This window comes from Ovis canadensis, chromosome 2 (assembly GCF_042477335.2).
Source record: "Ovis canadensis isolate MfBH-ARS-UI-01 breed Bighorn chromosome 2, ARS-UI_OviCan_v2, whole genome shotgun sequence".
Lineage (NCBI taxonomy): Eukaryota > Metazoa > Chordata > Mammalia > Artiodactyla > Bovidae > Ovis > Ovis canadensis.
Window position 1 is genome coordinate 88,006,303 of NC_091246.1, and position 22,848 is coordinate 88,029,150.

Sequence of the window (22,848 nt, forward strand, 5' to 3'; positions counted from 1 at the left end):
AGACCCCGCTCACCACAGCCAGAGAGAGAGCAGACCCCGCTCACCACAGCCAGAGAGAGAGCAGACCCCGCTCACCACAGCCAGAGAGAGAGCAGACCCCGCTCACCACAGCCAGAGAGAGAGCAGACCCCGCTCACCACAGCCAGAGAGCAGACCCCGCTCACCACAGCCAGAGAGAGAGCAGACCCCGCTCACCACAGCCAGAGAGCAGATCCCACTCACCACAGCCAGGGAGCAGACCCGCTCACCACAGCCAAGGGAGCAGACCCCGCTCACCACAGCCAGAGAGAGAGCAGACCCGCTCACCACAGCTAGAGAAAAGCCCATGCTCAGCAAGGAAGACAGAGTGCAGCCAGACAAACAGAGAATTCTTTTTAAAAAGTTGTGAATCACTACATTGTACACTTATAACCTATATAATAGTATACATCAACTACACTTCAATTCAGGGAAAAAAACAAAGCTCCTCCTCTTGGCCCAAAGGCAATCCTTTCATCCCACCCTAAATCTCCTCCCTCTTTCTCAAGGATCAGTGGTTTCACCTTTTCCTCTTACTGGCTGCTTTCTGTCAGTATTTAAACATTCTTCAGTCTTCCCCATTTTCAAAGAAAAACAATAAACAACCCTCATTGCAGTCCACTCTGCGTCTCTCCTCTAGACAGTTATCATTGTTGGTTAGTTGCTAAATCCTGTCCAATCTTTAGCAACCCCAACGCAAAATTCAAGTTAGTTTGTGAAAGAATATCTATGGATTGAATTTACTGATTAGTTATAACCACGACAAATGATCTTGGGGAGGGGGGCAGTGATCTACCTCCAAAGAGAGGAAAGAAGCTTAAAGTTTAAGTCATTTATCCTCTACCCAAAAATATTTACTGTGGCTTTAGAGTGAATTGAATTAAAATTATATGTTTCCTCATTATGTTTTTATGTTCAGAACATTTACTGAAACCTATCACTAACCACAGCATAACTGCAGGTTATGTTCAGAGGCATGTGAGGTTTTCTCCAATCAGGGATCGAATCCATGTCTCCTGCATTAGCAGGCAGATTCTTTACTGCTGAGTCACCAGGGAAGACCCCTCTAGAGAAATGTTGTTGTTCGGTTGCCCAGTCGTGTCCAACTCTTTGCAACCCCAGGGGGGCAGCCAGGCCTCCCTGTCCCTCACCGTCTCCTGGAGTTTGCCCAAGTTCATGTTCATTGCATCAGTGATGTCATCCAGTCATCTCATCCTCTGATGACCTCTTCTCCTTCTGCTCTCGATCTTTCCCAGCATCAGGGACTTTTCTAATGAGTTGTCTGTTCGCATCAGGTAACCAAACTACTAGAGTTTCTGCATCAGTCCTTCCATGAGTATTCAGGGCTGATCTCCCTTAAGACTGACTGGTTTGATCTCCTAGCTGTCTAAGGGACTTTCAAGAGTCTTCTCCAGCACCACAGTTCAAAAGCATCAATTCTTTGGTGTTCTGCCTTCTTTACCGTTCAGCTCTCACATGTCCCGTGTGTGACTACTGGGAAGACCACAGCCTTGACTATACGATCTTTGTCAGCAGCGTAATGTCTCTGCTTTTCAACACACTGTCTAGGTTTGTCATAACTTTGCTGCCAAGAAGCAATCGTCTTCTGATGGCATGGCTACAGACACCATCTGCAGGGATTTTGGAGCCCAAGAATAGGAAATCGGTCACTACTTCTACATTTTCCCCTTCAATTTGCCATCCAGTAATGGAGTCGGATGCCATGATCTTAGTTTTTTTAATTCTTAGTCTTAAGTTGGCTCTTTCACTCTCCTCCTTCACCCTCATCCAGAGGCTTTTTAGCTCCTCTTTGCTTTCTGCCATTCGAGTGGTATCATCCACATACCGGAGGTTGTTCATGTTTCTCCTGCCTATCTTGATTCCAGCTTGTAACTCATCCTGCCCAGCATTTCTCATAATGTGCTCAGCAAATAGGTTAAACAAACAGGGTAACAGCAAACAGCTCTTTCATACTCCTTTCTTGATCATGAACCAATCAATTGTTCCATATCAAGCTCTAACTGTTGCTTCTTGACCCATATACAGGTTTCTCAGGAGACAGATAGGATGGTCTAGAATTCCCATCTCTTTAAGAGCTTTCCACAGTTTGCCATGATCCACACAGTCAAAGGCTTTAGTGTAGTCGATGAAAGAGATAGATGTTTTTCTGAAATTTCTTTGCTTTTTCTATAATCCAGCAAATGCTGGCAATTTGATCTCCAGTTCCTCTTCCTTTTCTAAACCCATCTTGGACATCTAGAAGCTCTTGGTTCACATTATGCTGAAGTCTAGCATGCAAGATTTTAAGCATGACCTTACTATCCTAGCCTGGAGAATCCCAGGGACGGGGGAGCCTTGTGGGCTGCCGTCTATGGGGTCGCACAGAGTCAGACACGACTGAAGCGACTTGGTAGGAGTAGTACTAGCCTAGGAAATGAGTACAACTGTCCAGTGGTTAGCACATTCTTTGGTACTACCCTTCTTGGGAAGTATAATGAGGACTGACCTTTTCCAGTCCTGTGGCCACTCCTGGGTCATCCCGATTTGCTGACAATTCAGTTCAGTCGCTCAGTCATGTCCGACTCTTTGTGACCCCATGAACCACAGCATACCAGGCCTCCCTGTCCATCACCAACTCCCGGAGTCCACCCAAACCCATGTCCATTCAGTCAGTGATGCCATCCAGCCATCTCATCCTCTGTCATCCCCTTCTCCTCCTACCCTCAATCTTTGCCAGCACCAGGGTCTTTTCAAATGAGTCAGTTCTTCACATCAGGTGGCCAAAGTATTGGAGTTTCAGCTTCAACATCAGTCCTTCTAATGAACACCCAGGACTGATCTCCTTTAGGATAGACTGGTTGGATCTCCTTGCATTCCAAGGGACTCTCAAGAGTCTTCTCCAACACCACAGTTCAAAAGCATCAATTCTTCGATGCTCAGCTTTCTTCACAGTCCAACTCTCACATCCATACATGACCACTGGAAAAACCATAGCCTTGACTAGATGGACCTTTGTTGGCAAAGTAATGTCTCTGCTTTTTAATACGCTGTCTAGGTTGGTCATAACTTTCCTTCTAAGAAGTAAACATCTTTTAATTTCATGGCTGCAATCACCATCTGCAGTGATTTTGGAGCCCTGAAAAATAGTCTGACACTGTTTTCACTGTTTCCCCATCTATTTGCCATGAAGTGATGGGACTGGATACCATGATCTTAGTTTGCTGATTGTTGAGCTTTAAGCCAGCTTTTTCACTCTCCGCTTTCACTTTCATCAAGAGGCTCTTTAGTTCTTCTTCCCTTTCTGCCATAAGGGTGGTGTCATCTGCATATCTGAGGTTATTGATATTTCTCCTGGCAATCTTGATTCCAGCTTGTGCTTCTTCCAGTCCAGCACTTCTCATGATGTACTCTGTATATATAAGTTAAATAAGCAGGGTGATAATATACAGCCTTGACGTACTCCTTTTCCTATTTGGAACCAGTCTGTTGTTCCATGTCCAGTTCTAACTGTTGCTTCCTGACCTGCATACAGATTTCTCAAGAGACAGGTCAGGTGGTCTGGTATTCCCATCTCTTTCAGAATTTTCCACAGTTTATTGTGATTCACACAGTCAAAGGCTTTGGCATAGTCAAGAAAGCAGAAATAGATGTTTTTCTGGAACTCTCTTGCTTTTTCCATGATCCAGCGGATGCTGGCAATTTGATCTCTGGTTCCTCTGCCTTTTCTAAAACCAGCTTGAACATCTGGATATTCACGGTTCACATATTGCTGAAGCCTGGCTGGGAGAATTTTTAGTATTACTTTACTAGCATGTGAGATGAGTGCAATTGTGCGGTAGTTTGAGCATTCTTTGGCATTGCTTTTCTTTGGGATTGGAATGAAAACTGACCTTTTCCAGTCCTGTGGCCACTGCTGAGTTTTCCAAATTTGCTGGCATACTGAGTACAGCACTTTCACAGCATCATCTTTCAGAATTTGAAATAGTGCAACTGGAATTCCATCACCTCCACTAGTTTTGTGTACAGTGATGCTTCCTAAGGCCCATTTGACTTCACATTCCGGATGTCTGGCTCTAGGTGAGTGATCACACCATGGTGGTTATCTGGGTCATAAAGATTTTTTTGCATAGCTCTTCTGTGTATTCTTGCCACTTTTTCTTAATATCTTCTGCTTCTGTTAGGTCCATACCATTTCTGTCCTTTTTTGTGCCCATCTTTCATGAAATGTTCCCTTGGTATCTCTAATTTTCTTGAAGAGATCTCTAGTCTTTCCCATTCTATTGTTTTCTTCTATTTCTTTGCCCTGTTCACTGAGGAAGGCTTTCTCATCTCTCCTTTCTATTCTTTGGAACTTTGCATTCAAATGGGTATATCTTTTGTCTATAGAGGTGAGAAAGTGTATCCCCATTGGGATAACTCTGAGTAAAGAAATACATATTTGAACAGGAAGTGTGTAATATTCAATAGGTAGGAAAAGACACAAGCCTACTACCAACTTTACTGCTTCTCTCCTGGCTTTTTGGAACAGATTCCAAAAGCCCTGCCCCGGACTTCCCTGATGGCACAATGGATAAGAATCTACCTGCTAGTGCAGTGGACATGGGTTAGATCCCTGGTCCAGGAAGATTCCACATGCTGTGGAACAACTAGGCCCAGGTGCCACAACCACTGAGCCTATGGGCCTAGAGCCTGCGTCCACAGCAAGAGAAGCCACCACAATGAGAACCCATGCACCACAGCTAGAGAGTAGCCCCCGGTCTTTGCAACTAGAGAAAGCCTGCACACAGCAACAAAGACCCAGTGCTATCAAAAATAAGTAAACATAAGATCTTTCCCTTTTAGCTCTTTCTCTTTACTCTTCCACTTGCTAAGGAGTCTTGTCAGTAAACAAAGGAATCCGTACCACTTCCTACCCTTTTCCCTGCAGCCAAATTCATCATGTGAACCCAATTTCACCCACCCCCTTGCACCTCTATCTCCCCCTACCCACAACCCCACTCCATTTAGAATAAAGGTCTAATACCACCTTGAAGACCCACCTCTTTCTTCTGAGGCTATTCACTTTGCTCGTCTCCAGGGATCTCCCTTAGCTAACAAAACAATGTCCAAAAGTGCGGCCCAAGTGTCTAACGTGGTGACATGCTTAAGAGGAAACAACGCTTGAAGTACAAACCTTTGTTCATAAATTGATCTCAGGTCTATCCAGACTAAAGGCAGATCCTCTGTGAGAGAATTACCAAAGGGCTGCAACAAACTACTCAATATCAAGAAGGGCTGAAAAGCAAAAACGAATATTCGCCTCATGGCACCTGCTGTAAATCCCCAAGATTTACAGTCAGTAAGAGTGGTGTGCAGCTGCAATCATGCCTCATGCTGGGATGATAACTGTTCTAGAAACCAGGTGTTTTTTGTGTCTGGGCTTCATCACCAGACCCAGCCAAGCCTCGGGCCATATGACTTTGTCATGCAGCAGGTGGCATGTCAAGCAGTCCCAGGTCCAACTTCAGAAACTAAGCCAGGTCTGCCTTTACATAGCAAAGTGGGCCGGACATTCTGACCACCAGAGTCCAAGAGCAGAAGGATGGCAACCTTCACAGACGCAGAGGTGTGCAGACACAAGGCTGACCTACCCCTTCCTCGCCAACCTCCGGTGGAGCACCTAGGTGACAACATCTCCACATTTCCCTGCGGGGAATAGTGTTATGTATTCAGAGATATGGACCAGAGTCTCTGCTGAGTTTACAAGGTTCAGAAAAGATGGTTAGTAAAATCTTGATTTTTATTGATTTATGTCAGTAAAATCCCACCAAAGCTAAAAAAAAAAAAAAAGGCATCCTGATAGTGGCATGGTTGTTTTGTTTGTGTTTTTCATTCTATAAAAATGTGCCCATCAGGGCAGGCATGGGACTGAGAAATGATGAAACTGAGGGACAAGAGAGAGAAGAGATGCCTTCTGCTCATCTCCACCTTAGTCCTCTTTCTGGGGAAGAAAATAAAGGAGAGGAGAGAGGTATTTCCGTCCTTTTTCCTTCCCATGGTTAACCATGATCCTGCCACTTCTTGTTTTTAAGGTCTTTATGATCATTAATAAGTTGTTTTGGAAATTCTTTTACTACCTGCATTCCTCCGCTTTGGCCACATCTTCACATGAATGATTTTATTATTCTGGCCTTGGCAGGGACAGAGAGGATTTCTGGGTGATATGTTTATTGTTGTAAGTGACACAGGCAAGGATAATTTAGAACAGGTCAAAGGGCTAGTTTTTGTTTTGCAAAGAAGGAGAGCATATGGGGGAGGGGGGCATGATGGGGAGGAGAGAGGGAATGTAGGGTTCCACTGGGGGCTCACAGCTCAGGCATGGGGCAGGACTACTGCTCCAGAGAAAAGGTTTGTCCTCATTCTCCTGAGCTTGTGGGTAGCAAACAGAAAGCATCCTTCAACATCCAGCCCTCCAAGGATTCAAATATTTCCAGGACAATATCTGAAGCCACTCTGCACTCTACATTCCACGAGGCACTCTTTATACTTGGGTATAAAGAGAAGTGAAGACTAGCATCTTAAAACCAAATGTGATATTCACAAGCCATTTCTCCATACTGCTCTTATCTTTTCCTACCAACTACATGTCTGTTATACACAAGCCTAGTTCTTTTCATGAGTATCAACCGTAGGTTTTTCAAAATGAAAAGCAACATTTGAGAATGTTCCACTTCTCTCTCTTGTTGAGGTCTTTAGATTCTTAGAAACAAAGGATGTTGTTTTATGGGCAAAATGAAGCCCAAACCTTAAGGTTTTTGTTGTTTAGTAAGCAGGTGGCATAGATTACATTTTTTTTTCATGAATCAGGACCCAGAAACCCTGTGCTTAAATCAAATCAGTTAATACAACTACTCAGCATAAAGGTGGCCTGATTCAAGAATCAGACCCTTGACTCCCTCCCATTCTCAAACTGCCTCTGTCCACCAGTTCCCACTAAGTCCAGGGATCACTTGGCTTTGACCTTGCCTGGTGGGTCTTTTCTACCCCATCACCCAGACATGGACTTCTTTGGATATACAAGATAAGCAGCATATAGTACATGCCTCCAACCCACGTTCTCAACAGAGGATGTTTCCAGGCCTATCCTGGAGGAAACCTGGAGGCAGAAGGAATGGTGTTCTGCTTAGTCTGGGCCATCTGGGACCTTTATCAAAAAAGCACAAAATTGCAAGGCAAAAGTGGGGGCAGCATGCATTTACCAGATCTTGAAAACCTGTAATATGTGGGCATCATACCAGGACTAGTTCATCTCCACTGCACAGCAATGCTGCCCCTCAGGGATGAGGATCATCAGAGGCAGAGAAGGCATCCAGCTCTCAGGTCTTAGCTGGGGACTAAGCTATATAACCTGAAACACTGCCCAAGTAACTCCAAGGTGTTGGTACTCCTCTGGGTCATCAGTCACAGGTCAGATGTCACTCAATGAGTTGTCAACAGCCTGATTCTGTGAGAGCCTTGCAACGCAATGTGTAGAACAATCCTGAGATTGACCATGTGTCCCCACCCCCTCAATACAGATAACCCTGCGGCCCTGATACGTTGAGCCACGGGGCTCAGTCTCTGTACAGAGCTGGACCTCAAGAATCAGAGTTTCTAAGTCAAGAGTAATTAAAAAGGAAATATTCTTTGTTTATATTCTTGATGTATGGTCAAGGGGACCTCAATTCAAAATCTATAGCATAACTTCAAAAACGCTCAAGTTCTCTTTCACCACTACCAACATCACTACCACCACCCAAGCTGAACTAGAGCTTATGTGCAAAAGCCCAAAACTCCTTTTTCTGCAGCAGCCCTCACCGCCTTTCAAGTTATTACTTCCCTTTAATACTTTAAGCCTTTCCATGTAGGTCAATTTGCAATTCCTGCCCCATGGCCCCACCCCTGCCCCAGCCCCAAGCAAGAATCCTTGCTCACTAAAAGAGTGATGGGGAAAACTAAACTGGCTAATAAATGCAGGATTCTCTTTCAGAGATTCTGAGTAAATTAACATTAAGGCGTTAATAGCATGTATTGGCAGTGCACATTAATGTAATATTGAACATTAGGTTAATGTACGTTACTCCATCAGTGCTCTGCACTCATACATTCACACCATGCCCTCACCTCGATGTGGTCAGGCCTTCCATCGGCGTGCACGCTCTCTGGTAATCCATCTTGGGCTTGAAGGACTCTCTGGGCAGGTAAGAGTGATAGACAGGGTAGTTCTCGGTATATTCGGAGAGAAGACATGGTTTCTCTGTTTTGTCATAAATCTTGGTAGGGAGGTGTGGACAATGATGCCGCCTAGTTAAAAAAGAAAAATGGAACGTGAGGCTGGTTACCTTCTTGCGAAGAATACATTCAGGCTGCTACCTACTCAAAATGTGACCCAGAGTATAGAATCATGACGGCCAACATTGAAAGCAGGAGTTTAACCCTTCTTTTTCTCTACTCAACTATATGAAGTGGCCAGAATTTTTTAAATGATCTGTAACTGCAATTAGTTAATTGTCAAAATTCCTTGGATCATAAAGTTACAAAGCATAGCTGATGACCAGCCCTCACATGCATCATGCTTCTCATTTAAATACTGAAATACTCACATACTATAGGGAAATGGTTGTGGCCCCCGAGGCATCTGAGTGCCAACCCAGTCCCTCCCAAGACCCCACTTCACCTCCCAGCCACCCAGCAATTAAAGGCTTAACATCTGACCTAACAGGGGGCTCCAAGGCTATGCTCAAGGGCCAGGTTTACTATCTTTCCTCATTGGTTCCTGGGTCAATTGAGAATATCACCCTCATACACAAGTGGCATCACACAGAGCAGAACCACCTCAGTTCTGAGCATATACCACTGACTACGTGAAAACATTTTTGCATTGAAAGTCTGGTTCCTTTCTTCTTTCAGGTCTAATTTCGGTTGTTGCCTCCTTAGACTTCGCTGATCATCTTAACCTAAAAGACACCCCATCCGCCCCTCCCATCACTCACAGAGTTTCTCTCATCACGTGTATGACTTTCCCATCACTTACTACTATCTGTAACTTGCACTTCTGTTGATGAGTTTATTATCTATCAAGCTCAGCACCATGTTCTGTCTTGTTCACTGCTACATCTCTAGCACCCCTCATATCCTGCCTGCCATATAGCAGGCACTCAAAATAACATTTATTAAGCAAATACTTGGGCTTCCCTGGTGGCTCAGTGGTAAAGAATCGCCTGCCAATGCAGGAGACATAGGTTCGATCCCTGGTCCGGGAAGATCCCACATGCTGTGGAGCAACTAAGGCCATGCGCCACAACAACTGGGCCTATGCTCTGGAGCCCAGGAGCAGCCCACGTGCCGCAACTAGAGAGTAGGCCTCGCTCTCCCCAACCAGAGAAAAGCCCACACAGCAAAAAGACCCAGCACAGCCAAAAACAACAAATTTTAAACACAAATATTGGACATATGAATGAATTATTAAATAAACGTTATCCCTCATTATCCAGGTTGATGACTAATAGATAATAATTTGAATTTATAGTGTATAGTGAGTTTTTCCATTTATTATTATTTCCATTTACAGTTTATAGTGAGTTATTCTATTACCATAAGCACCTTAAGAAACAATCATATTATTCTACTTACAGGTGAATAAAGGGCAGCTATTTGAGCTGTCAAAGCTAAGTAGTATATCAATTATTTGTACACCCACACACAATCCTTACAAACCAGCTGGGTATCTCTATCATCAGACACCAATACATCAACAAAGCTCCATATTAGTGATCTCCAAACTCAGAGATCAGAAATGACATCCAGAATGTATATCCAGAAATGACATCAAATTTTTTTAATAACTTTTTTATACTAAACCAATTCTAAGATCATGGCATCTGGTCCTATCACTTCATGGCAAAAAGGTGGGGAAACAGTGCAAACAGTGACAGACTATTTTGGGGGCTCCAAAATCACTGCAGATGGTGCCTGCAGCCATGAAATTAAAAGACGCTTACTTCTTGGAAGAAAAGTTATGACCAACCTAGACAGCATATTAAAAAGCAGAGACATTACTTTGCCAACAAAGGTCTGTCTAGTCAAAGCTCTAGTTCTTCCCATAGTCATGTATGCACGTGAGAGCTGGACTATAAAGAAAGCTGAGTGCTGAAGAATTGATGCTTTTGAACTGTGGTGTTGGAGAAGACTCTTGAGAGTCCCGTGGACTGCAAGGAGATCCAACCAATCCATCCTAAAGGAGATCGGTCCTGGGTGTTCATTGGAAGGACTGATGATGAAGCTGAAACTCCAGTACTTTGGCCACCTCATGTGAAGAGCTGATTCATTGGAAAAGACCCTGATGCTGGGAAAGACTGAGGGTAGGAGGAGAAGGAGACGACAGAGGACGAGATGGTTGGATGGCATCACTGACTCAATGGACGTGAGTTGAGTAAACTCCAGGAACTGGTGATGGACAGGGAAGCCTGGCATGCTGCAGTCCATGGGGTGGCAAAGAGTCAGACACAATTGAACGACTGAACTGAACTGAATTCTAATTACAGAAACTAAAATACATAGTACTCTGGGGCATCACATCAGAGAAAAAAGAAACAGACAAACAGAGAACTCATTACTGCTTCAGCCAAAAGCTGGTTTCAAGGCAACAGTTAGCGTGCTGCTCCTGTTGTTAATAAGTGCAACCCTCTACATAAACATTGCTGCCATCACTATAGCTACTGTGTGCCTCTCTTCAACCTCCAACCCCCAGGGAAAATGATCAACACCTGTATTGTTTATATGGCTAGAACTGCACATGGACAAGTATCCCTAGAAATAGCCCTATTTTCATTTCACATGTAGATTTGTCTATCAGATTAGGATTCCCTCAAACCTCAAATCAAAAGCCAAGAAGTGCTGGTTACTCAAAAATATTTCTGCAGATATATTTTATTTACCCACACTCTGTGGGGAAAAAATCAATATATTACTAAGGGTAACTTAAGAGGGTACAAACTTACCATATTTACTTTTTCACTTCTGTTGTAAGAGTACTATTGGTTCTAAAAGATGCTAGTTCCTGGAAGAAAAACTATGACCAACCTAGACAGCATATTAAAAAGCAGAAACATTACTTTGCTGACAAAAGTCTGTATAGTCAAAGCTATGACTTTTCCAGCAGTCGTGTATGGATGTGAGAGTTGGACTATAAAGAAAGCTGAGTGTTGAAGAATTGATGCTTTTCAACTGCGGTGTTAGAGGAGACTCTTGAGAGTCCCTTGAACTGCAAGGAAATCAAACCAGTCCATCCTAAAGAAAATCAGTCCTGAATATTCATTGGAAGGACTGATGCTGAAGCTGAAACTCCAATACTTTGGCTACCTGATGTGAAGAACTGACTCATTGGAAGAGACCGTGATGCTGGCAAAGATTGAAGGCAGGAGGAGGGGATGACAGAGTATGAGATGGTTTGGTGGATGGCATCACCAACTCAACAGACAGGAGTCTGAGTAAACTCTGGGAGCTGGTAATGGACAGGAAAGCCTGGCGTGCTCCAGTCCATGGGGTCACAAAGAGTCAGACACAACTGAGTGACTGAACTGAACTGATAGTATGAATATCTGAATTTCAGTGTTAAATACATTCAAAAGTTTCTCTTTTTTAATTAATTATTTGGCTGCACTGGGTCCTTGTTGCTTTGTACTGGCTTTTTCTAGCTGCAGAGAGCAGGGTTATTCTTCACTGTAGTTTGAGGGCTTCTCATTGCTGTGGCTACTCTTCTTGTGGAGCACAAGCTTTAGGCATGCAGGCATCAGTAGCTGCAACTCACAGACTCAGTAGTTGTGGTACATGGGCTTAGCTGCTCTGCAGCACGTGGAATCCTCCCAAAATCAGGGTTCAGACTTGTGTCTACTGCATTAGCAGACAGATTCTTACCCACTGCACCACCTGGGAAGTCCCAAAAGTTTACTCTTTTAAAAATGTTCATTAAAAAAAAATGTATATTACTGGTATTTAACATATGAAGATGCATATTTATATTTTATATATATTTAATAGGGCTTCCCTGATAGCTCAGATAGTAAAGAATCTGCAAGTATCTCTTAAGTATAGGCACAGAAATGAGTGCTCTATTTTGTTTTGTTTACTATGAAATACAATTTCCCACAGTATATGTTAGATATTGTTAGCATTACTAGGCTCAAAATCAGTCCAATTATCTGAAATTTCAGCTTAAGCCAATTAGTACCCTATCATTTTGGGATTCCTACAAACCTCAAATCAAAAGCCAAGAAGTGTTGGCTACCCAAAAATATCTCTGCAGATATATTTTATTCACCCACACTTTGGAGAGAAAAATCAAGATTTTATTAAGGGTTACTTTATTGCAAGTGCCTGAATCTAAGTTAACTCCAGACTTAAAAGAATTTTCCCTCTCTAGTGCGCTTGCTTTTTAAACCAGTAAAACTTTGCTTTTATATAACCTCCTTTCCATATTGTTATTTTTTCAAATTGTAACATGTTATAAAGGTTCATTACTACAGAAAAATAAATTCAATGGCAAAAAATACATTATAACTGGCATCATGAGAGAGGATTTCAGTATAGTAATACACTTGCCTCCAGGCATTGATGTTCCATTAAATGGACTTTATATATTTACAGGGAAGATTTTATTTGAGATGTTGCTAGGTTAACTAAGACTTTCCTGGTGGCTCAGACGATAAAGTGTCTGCCTACAATGTAGGAGACCAGGGTTCAATCCCTGGGTCGGGAAGATCCTTTGGAAAAGGCAATGGCACCCCACTCCAGTAGTCTTGCCTGGAAAATCCCATGGACAGAGGAGCGTGGTAGGCTACAGTTCATGGGGTCGCAAAGAGTCAGATACGACTGAGCGACTTCACTTTCACTTTCTTTAGTTAACTAAGACCTTGTTTCACTTTGAAATATCAAAGACTCTCAGAAACTCAATGTTTCATCACCTGAGTGTGCTCATGCAGCGACCTTCTTTCCTTATCTGTACCCACTCCAAACTGAAAGTCCCTCTCAAGACCCCAAGTACTGTGTCTTCACCTTATTGGTCTTTATCAGGAGTTCCTCAGGGATAAAAACCAAGTCTTACACTTGTGTGTTCTGGAAACTAGCTAGCCTGATATTTCAGATATTTTAGGAGCTGGATGGACAATGTATAGGAGGATAAACTACTGGAGAAAGATATGGACAAAGACATGACTGATTTGTGCTAGTATTATTAGTAGAGCCAAAAGGGAAAAGGCAGAGCAGATTCTGTTTTTATGGACCTAGTGTCTAAAAACAGAGTGTGGGATCACAATGCATGGTTTATTTGAAAGTGGTCTTAACAATCATGAACCAAAGAAACACAGCTCTTCGTTCTAGCTCTCTGATACCTGGACCAATTACCTCAGTCGCCCAGCTCAGGAGAACATTCAAACAAGCCTAGATAGGCCAGCAGACCAAGAAAAGAGAGAGAAAGGTCTCCTTAATCTATCAGAACTCGGAAGTTTTTCCACTCCAAGAATTACTAAAGGACCAGCAATAAAAGGAAATAATCCTAATATTTTCTGCATTGGTAAAGGGACAATAGAGACCTTTCAAGAGAACCCAGAAAAAAAAGTTGTTAACAGTTGATTCCAAATTAGAATTATAGAATTTTTAAATTTTTAAATGGAAAACATCTGATCCAACATCCTCCCTATGCAGATGAAAAATCTGAAACTCAGAGAACCATGCAACCTAGCCAGAGAGAGAAACTAGACAACATATTAAAAAGCAAAGACATTACTTTGCCAACAAAGGTCCGTCTAGTCAAGGCTATGGTTTTTCCAGTAGTCATGTATGGATGTGAGGGTTGGACTATAAAGAAAGCTGAGTGCCAAAGAAATGATGCTTTTGAACTGCAGTGTTGGAGAAGACAGAGTCCCTTGGACTGCAAGGAGATCCAACCAGTCCATCCAAAAGGAAATCAGTCCTTTGAATATTCATTGGAAGGACTGATGTTGAAGCTGAAACTCCAATACTTTGGCCACCTGATGCAAAGAACTGACTCACTAGAAAAGACCCTGATGCTGGGAAAAATTGAAGGTGGGAGGAGAAGGGGACGACAGAAGATGAGATGGTTGGATGGCATCACTGACTCAATGGACATGAGTTTGAGCAAGCTCTGGGAGTTGGTGATGGACAGGGAGGCCTGGTGTGCTGCAGTTCATGAGGTCACAAAGAGTTGGACATGATTGAGTGACTGAACTGAACTGAACTTCCTTACTACATTCTCAAAATCTAATGTGTGTGTCACATTGTCAGCACATATCAGGACCACCACATTTCCAGGGCTCAAGCCACATGTGGTGGTGGCTTCCCTGCTGAGAAGGGCAGGTCTAGTATCTGAAGGTACAGACAAAAGAACTGCAAGCACTTGGGTGCTGGAAGCTCTCCTGACAAATGCCTAGAAATACTTTTGTTGACAAATAGGGTATTTGCCTCTTAGACTCTCTGGTCTGCCTTCATGTAACAGAATCAAGGCATATATTAAAAGACATGAAAAATTAATAGGCAGATTTTTTCATTATCTCCTCACTCCACAGAGCTATCTCCAGTTTTAGGCACCCTAAGCTAACCTCTTTCCTGCCACCTCCACTTTTTCAAAATGTTCCCCTTCCTTCAGGGCCAATCATGAATGCCACTTCTACCACCATCATCACCACCGCTGCCGCCACCACAGGGAGCTACCGATGATCCCGCTGCACTCTGCTGCAGGCCATCACTTTCTATCTCTGTGCCTGGCGTTGTGTCTCTACCTCTTTGAGGACCCCGTTACTGTCTGCTCTGCCTTCCATGCTTCTCTACTTAAAAATTTTGACGTTAAGAATTTTCATGGTTGCAAACAAAGCTGTTCATCAGGGAGAATGTATGGTAATTCTTCTTGCCACCAAGAGGCAGCATGATATTCAAAGTGGATAACCGGCAAGAACCTACTGCATGGCACAGGGGACTCTACTCAATGTCATGTCACAGCCTGGATGGGAGGGGCGTTGGGGGGAGAATGGATACATGTATATGCATGGCTGAGTCCCTTCGTTGTCCACCTGTAACTCACAATATTGTTAATCGGCTATACCTCAGTACAAAATAAAAAGTTTCAAGTTTGAATAAAGAAAAAGAGGCGTCATGAATCGTAGCTGCTGTAACTTTAGATTTTTCAAACAAATGAACTTCTAATAGTTCTTTAGAACCCAATCTGTTTGTAAGCAGGACAGCATTTGGTGGGTACCAGTGACTCATCTGGCCTCTACTGTGGTCTTTTAGAATCTCTTGCTAAACCCTGTGGGCAGTGAGGAGGACTCTCTACTCCACGGTGCAGACAGCATGGCAGAAAGGGACTTTGGAAGAAGGAAGACTGTTTTCCAGTCCTAGCTCTGCCACTGACTGCTTGTATAATGTTGAGAAAATTACTTAACTCTTCTGAACTTTGATTTCCTCCCCTACGGTATGAGGATAACAACTTCTACTTAGTGTGATTGTGTGGATTAAAGCAGATAACTGGAAAGAAAATGTCTAGCCCAGCCTAAGGCAAGCACTCTGTGATTATGTTAATTGAGCAATTATTACACATCACATGGGCTAAGAGTTCTACGTCTCATCCTGTCTAACCCTCACAGCAGTGCCATAATGGAAGCTCTCTTATTTTCCCCATTTTACAAACATGAAAATTGAGGTTTATCTCACTCAAGGTCACATAGCCAGAAGGTAACAAAGTCAGGACTAGAACCTCAGGCCTTTTGCCTGATTCCAAAGCCTGTACTCTTAACCACAGTCATATCTACTGTGTGGCTTAGTGGGATGCCAGCCTATACCAGACACCTCTGTTTCCTGACTGCTCTGCCCTTCCCTGTTGTCTTAGCTACCCTCAGCCTTCCAAGAAAGAATGCACTCCCCTTTCCTGACGATCCCAAAACCTTTCAAATACAAACCAAAAATAGATGCAATTCCAAGTGCTTTTTAAGACTCTGATCTCTCCACAGAACTTTTTTTTTTACTGTCTAAAAAACAGTCTCATAGTAACAACCAGGAAAACAAAGAACACAGAACACTGGGTCTAGAAGGATGCTTGAGATCAGCCAACCCCTTTGGCTTCATCAGTCAGATGTGGCCACTGAGAATAAGACATACCAAGCTTCTGCCCAAGGTCACACAGCCAGTCAGCAGCAATATCCGCTCTAGGTCACATATCAACTCCCACATCACTTCCATTTACAACCTGATTTAAAACTCAAAATGCAGCTCTTAGAGGATTTGCAGCACATTTTCCTCTTTGCCCAGTAGTTGGGAGCCTGTGACCTGTCACAGCTGCTGTGCAAGGGAGGAAATGTTTCAAGCAGAAGATGCGTTCTTGTTTTAGGAGAAGGGAAGGTGCCAACCATCACCAAATCTCAAGTCAAAAAGTCCTCATTCTATACCGATGGTTTAGAATGATTCCAAGGTAGAGCATACTCCAGGAGATGGTGAAGGACAGGGAAGCCTGGCGTGCTACAGTCCATAGGGTGACAAACAACAACAGTTGTTAGCGACTGAACAACAACAAGGTATCTAGAGTTAACAAGAACTCTGAGACCCTAGAGGCAGGTCCTCTCAGAGGAGGACCTACATCTTTGAATGGTCTTCTCCTGGACAGTTCACAAAGCCAACCCAGTTAGCCTCCAAGCATGGACAAAGCCAGTGCTTTTACCAAAGTGCATCTGTATCTACTTGCAGTTGTTTATAAACTTTTAAAATATTTTCTAAAATTTGTTCTCTCATATCTATAACATACCCAGAGGCAAAGGGAGAAATGAAAATGCTTTTATGAACTGAAAAATAAGACCACTGTTGAAGATACATATATTTCATACCAATCTTAAGATGACTCACATTTCCTCTTCTACGCAGATCTTTAGAGAAACACAGTGGTGGGAGAAATCTGAATTACTCATGCCTTTATCCTGCCTGTGGTGTTAGGGAATTGAACAGTGATTATAAAGTAAACCTTTGGTAATGACTAATACCAAGACAAAATTTCATGCAAAGATGGGCTCGATAAAGGACAGAAATGGTATGGACCTAACAGCTGCTGCTGCTAAGACGCTTCAGTCATGTCCAACTCTGTGTGACCCCATAGACAGCAGCCCACCAGGCTCTCCCGTCCCTGGGATTCTCCAGGCAAGAACACGGGAGTGGGTTGCCATTTCCTTCTCCATGGACCTAACAGAAGCAGAAGATATTAAGAAGAGGTGGCAAGAATACACAGAAGAACTGTACAAAAAAGATCTTCACGACCCATGATGGTATGAACACTCACCTAGAGCCAGACATCCTGGAACATGAAGTCAAGTGGGCCTTAGGAAGTATCACTACAAACTAAGATAGTGGAGACGATGGAATTCCAGTTGCACTATTTCAAATCCTGGAAGATGATGCTGTGAAAGTGCTGCACTCAGTATGTCAGCAAATTTGGAAAACTCAGCTGTGGCCAGAGGACTGGAAAAGGTCAGATTTCATTCCAATCCCTAAGAAAGGCAATGCCAAATAATGTTCAAACTACCGCACAATTGCACTCATCTCACATGCTAGTAAAGTAAAGCTCAAAATTCTCCAAGCCAGGCTTCAGCAGTACATGAACTGTGAACTTCCAGATGTTCAAGCTGGTTTTAGAAAAGGCAGAGGAACCAGAAATCAAATTGCCAACATCTGCTAGATCATCAAAAAAGCAAAAGAAACATCTATTTCTACTGTATTGACTATGCCAAAGCCACTGACTGTGGATCACTACAAACTGGAAAATTCTGAGAGATGGGAATAACAGACCACCTGACCTGCCTCTTGAGAAATCAGTATGCAGGTCAGGAAGCAACAGTTGGAACTGGACATGGAACAACAGACTGGTTCCAAATAGGAAAAGGAGTACGTCAAGGCTGTATACTGTCATCCTGCTTATTTAACTTATATGCAGAGTACATCATGAGAAAGGCTGGGCTGGAAGAAACACAAGCTGGAATCAAGATTGCCAGGAGAAATATCAATAACCTCAGATATGCAGATGACACCACCCTTATGGCAGAAAGTGAAGAAGAACTAAGAGCTTCTTGATGAAAGTGAAAGAGGAGAGGGAAAAAGTTGGCTTAAAGCTCAACATTCAGAAAACTAAGATCACGGCATCTGGTTCCATCAGTTCATGGCAAATAGATGAGGAAACAATGGAAACAGTGGCAGACTTTATTTTGGGGGTCTGCAAAATCACTGCAGATGGTGACTGCAGCCATGAAATTAAGAGACACTTACTCCTTGGAAGAAAAGTTATGACCAACCTAGATAGCATATTAAAAAGCAGACACATTACTTTGCCAACAAAGGTCCATCTAGTCAAAGCTATGGTTTTTCCAGTAGTCATGTATGGATGTGAGAGTTGGACTATAAAGAAAGCTGAGCGCCGAAGAACTGACGCTTTTGAACTGTGGTGTTAGAGAAGACTCTTGAGAGTCCCTTGGACTGCAAGGAGATCCAACCAGTCCATCCAAAAAGAAATTAGTCCTGAATATTCATTGGAAGGACTGATGTTGAAGCTAAAACTCCAATACTTTGGCCACCTGATATGAAGAACTGACTCATTTGAAGAGTATGATGCTGGGAAAGATTGAAGGCAGGAGGAGAAGGGGACAACAGAGGATGAGATGGTTGGAGGACATCACTGACTCAATGGACATGAGTTTGAGTAAACTCCGAGAGTTGGTGATGGACAGGGAGGCCTGGCATGCTGCAGTCCATGGGGTTGCAAAGAGTCGGACACGACTGAGTGACTGAACTGAATCCTTCAGGGGACCAGATTCTTGGTAAGAGAAAGCAGGGCCATCTGGTACAAATTCGATGAATAGATACAACTGATGCACCAACTAGCAGTGACTCCCTAGGAGCCACACTAAAAAGCTACACATCTCAACCAAGTGAGTGAGAATACCCATCTTGCCATGCAGCCGTGTCTGTCAAGGTTGCTGGGTTAGGGAAGTGGGGGTAGGGGGTAAATGTATGAATGAACCTATCAATGAAAAAGGAGGAAAGAGAGGGAAAGAATTCTGGTGGAAATGTCCCCCAACTGTTGAAAATGGTGACATACGGGAATCAAACTTTGGAAGACATCTAGAAATGACAAAGCATACAAATATGAAAGCAGTTGCCAAGACGAGAAAAGAGGACTGAAAACAAGGCCAACGTTTTGAAGAACACCAAATTTAGGATGCAAAGCAAAGCTCAGAGGAAAATACTGACAAAGAGAAGACAATTCAGGGACAGGCCAAATAAAGGATTTAAAATCTTTAGCAGTTAAATACCATAGAAAAATTTCATATGGTGACTAGAAAGCAGCTTTAGCAGAGCAGCTGGGCAGCAACCCAGGAATGGATGCTGCTGACAAAGCGGAGGAGGGCAGGGAGGCCATATTGAAAAATCTGGTGACAAAACCAACAAAAAAGTCCATTAGGAGCTCTAGAAATTACTCAAGACAGGCACAAGAATTGTAGGCTGTGATTATCATCATGGGGTACTGGGTAACAGAAGTGAAAGCAGGTCTTCTCTGCAGGTAGAGAAACAGTATCAGTCAGGGATTCTTTGATGAGCAAAAACAATTGAAGAAGCCAGAGCCTGGATATAATGAAGGAAATATGATTAAGTTGGGGGGCGGGGCAGCATGGCAGGGAGAGATATGATTGTGGCAGATACGATTAAGGTTGGGGAGGGCGCCCAGTGGGGAGGTGGGTGGGGTTCAAGGCAAGGGACAATTTGAAAGGAGAGATGTGAATCTGAGCAGCACCAGTCTGGAGGCCTTGATGCAAGGCGCAAAGGCATCAAGACAAAGCAAACAGAGGAGGCAGAAGGCTCAAAGCATCCATAGGGCAGCCTAAGGAGGGTGCTAAAGCAGCAACCAGAAAGAAGGCCAACTTGATTCCAAGGACTAGCGACACCAAGGGAGAAGGGCCCAACCAGGACATGGTGTAGCGAGGCTCAGAAGCTCTGGGAGAAGATACTCTGCTTCAGCAGAGTGAGAGGCAGAGGGTTTGTGGGGTGGCAGGCACCAACAAGAGGAGCTCTGCTGGGATGTGCAGCCACCAGGCTGAGTGGGCAGGAAGGCAGTCAGCAAGAACCTGTGGTCCATGGGGAAATCAAGAGCCTGGAGAGAGTGACAGAGAATACATTCGGAGCCATGAAGGGGATCCCAGAGGCTCTCCTTGCCCATTCCTCCTTGGCAGATGGAAGAAAGAAGAGTTTCTTTTGTGGAAAAAAAAAGTTAGGTGAATTGAGGAAATCTCTTCAATGAGGTGCAGCTGGAACCTAGAGCCTGTTATATAGAGTGAAGTAAGTCAGAAAGAGAAAAACAAGTATTGTATTTTAATGCATATATATGGAATCTAGGAAAATGGTACTCATGAACCTATTCACAAGGCAGAAATAGAGACTCATACATAGAGAACAGACTTAAGACTCAGAAGGGGGAGGAGAGGATGGGATAAATTGAGAGTAGCACTGAAATATATACATTACCATAAATAAAACAGATAGCTAATGGGAATTTGCTGTGTAACACAGGGAGCTCTAACCCAGTGCTCTGTGACAACCTAGAGGGGTGGCAGGTAGAAGGGAGGTTCAAGAGAGAAAACATATGCATACCTATGGCTGATTCTTGCTGTATGGCAGAAACCAACACAGCACTGTAAAGCAATTATCCTCCAATTAAAAATAATTTTTTAATAAAATTAGCCAAAAAAAAAAAAAAAAGGAGGAGGAGGCACAACTGGTTAAGGTATCCACAAGAGATGTAGGGCAGTCATTGCAGCAATGGCCCCAACAACTGGAGAAGGCAATGGCACCCCACTCCAGTACTCTTGCCTGGAAAATCCCACGGACGGAGGAGCCTAGTAGGCTGCAGTCCATGGGGTTGCGAAGAGTCTGACATGACTGAGTGACTTCACTTTCACTTTTCACTTTCACGCATTGGAAAAGGAAATGGCAACCCATTCCAGTGTTCTTGCCTGCAGGATCCCAGGGACAGCGGAGTCTGGTGGGCTGCCGTCTGTGGGGTCGCACAGAGTTGGACACGACTGAGGCAACTTAGCAGCAGCAGAGTCTTGAAAAGACATGCAGAAATAAGCATGCCAGTCACCAAGGCACCTTCTCTTTCCATTTCTTTAACAACCAACCCTCCAGGGGAAGGCAGATGCCACCTGAGCTGTTCTAACTTGGCACATCTCCTCCCCATCAGCTCTGGCAACACTGCCAAGACCCTACTCCCACCTAACCCCCTTCATGTCCTTCAGATTTCAGCTCAAAAACCTCTCCTGCCAGGAGGACTTCCCAGATCCCTGATCAGATCATGTTCACTCTGCTCCTCCCCCCATTCACGCATCGCATGCTGGCAGTATCCTGCTCGGTTCGACACCCTGAAAGGTGAGTCTTGGCTATCACTGCCTCAGTGCCCAGCATATGGTGGGCACTCAAGAAGAACAGGCACAAGCACTCCATGTGGCTAAGCTGTATCCATTGTGGTCTGACCCAGCAGACCATTTACAACTGTTTAAAAAAAAAAAAAGCAGCTTAGACTCATATTTTAGCAGTTTAGCCATGTTCCATGGCACTTCCTAGGTAAACAAAGCCTAGATATTGATTTTAAAAAACAAATTCTTGAACCCAATCTCAAGTCACATATATACATAATTTAAGATGGATCACAACAAACCTTAATGTGAAAGCTAGAATTATAAAGTTCTTAGAGGAAAACACAGACAAATACCTTTTGAAGAGTAGAAGGCAGATTTCTGAATTAATAAGAAATAATAACCCTAAAGGAAGGAATTGGTTGAGTTATTTAGACAAAGTCAAAAGCTTCTGCTCATCAAAAGATACTACTATGAAAATAAGCAAGCCACACATTTGTAAATAATACTTGCAAAACAGATACCTAGCAAAGGACTGGTAGCCAGGGTATATAAAGATAGATAACCCAATAACTCAACAAGAAAGTCACAAAAATAACAGAAAAAAGTCTGAACAGATACAAACGGTCAATAAACATATACAAATCTGCTTAACATCATGGAGGAGGGCATGGCAACCCACTCCAGTATTCTTGCCTAGAGGATCCTGTGGACAGAGGAGCCCAGCAAGCTACAGTGCATAGGGTTGCAAACAGTCAGATACGACTGAAGCGATTTAGCATTACAAGAAATACCACTCTACACACACCAGATCAGCTGAAATTAAAAAGACTAACAAAACCTGCTGTTGGTTGTTGGAATAACTAGCACTGTCATTCACTGTTGGTAAGACTGTAAAAAAGTCCAAACCAATTTGACAAAAGCTATGGCAGTTTCTACATGCTGATCTACCTACTAGTCCAGCAATTTCATTCCTAGGAATTTATCCAAAGAAATAAAAGCCATTCATTCACCAAAAAAAAAAAAAAACAGTTGGACAAGAATCTTCATAGGCGCTAATTCATATAAACAAAAAAGTAGAAACATCACAGGTGTCCATCAGTGAGAGAATAGATGTCTTGGTATCATCATTTAATGGAATACTACTCAGCAATAAAAAGATAAACTACTTGCAACCACAGAGTAGCAGTCACATAACATGGATGAAGCCCATGAACACTTTTGCTGAGCAAACAAAGTCAGGAGTACATACTTCATGATTCCATGTATATGAAATTCTGGAACATAAGGAACTAACCTTTAGTAGGAAAAAAAAAATCCATTCAGTGGTTACCACAAGCAGAGAGAAAGAAGGGAATGA

The 22,848-nt window shown here is 43.2% G+C and overlaps 1 protein-coding gene across 4 annotated transcripts in view; it reads right to left on the reverse strand.

The window, feature by feature from the left end:
• The window catches only part of SAXO1 (stabilizer of axonemal microtubules 1), a 90,668-nt gene that overhangs the window by 54,054 nt on the left and 13,766 nt on the right, over positions 1–22,848 (reverse strand). For all 4 annotated transcript variants that reach the window (XR_011254387.1, XR_011254386.1, XM_069576636.1 and 1 more), the window contains exon 2: positions 8,161–8,340. Coding sequence is in view for 2 of the 4 variants with exons in the window: in XM_069576636.1 (XP_069432737.1) it covers positions 8,161–8,210 (50 nt within the window). In the remaining 2 variants the exon portion in view is untranslated. The remainder of the gene's footprint in view (positions 1–8,160; positions 8,341–22,848) is intronic.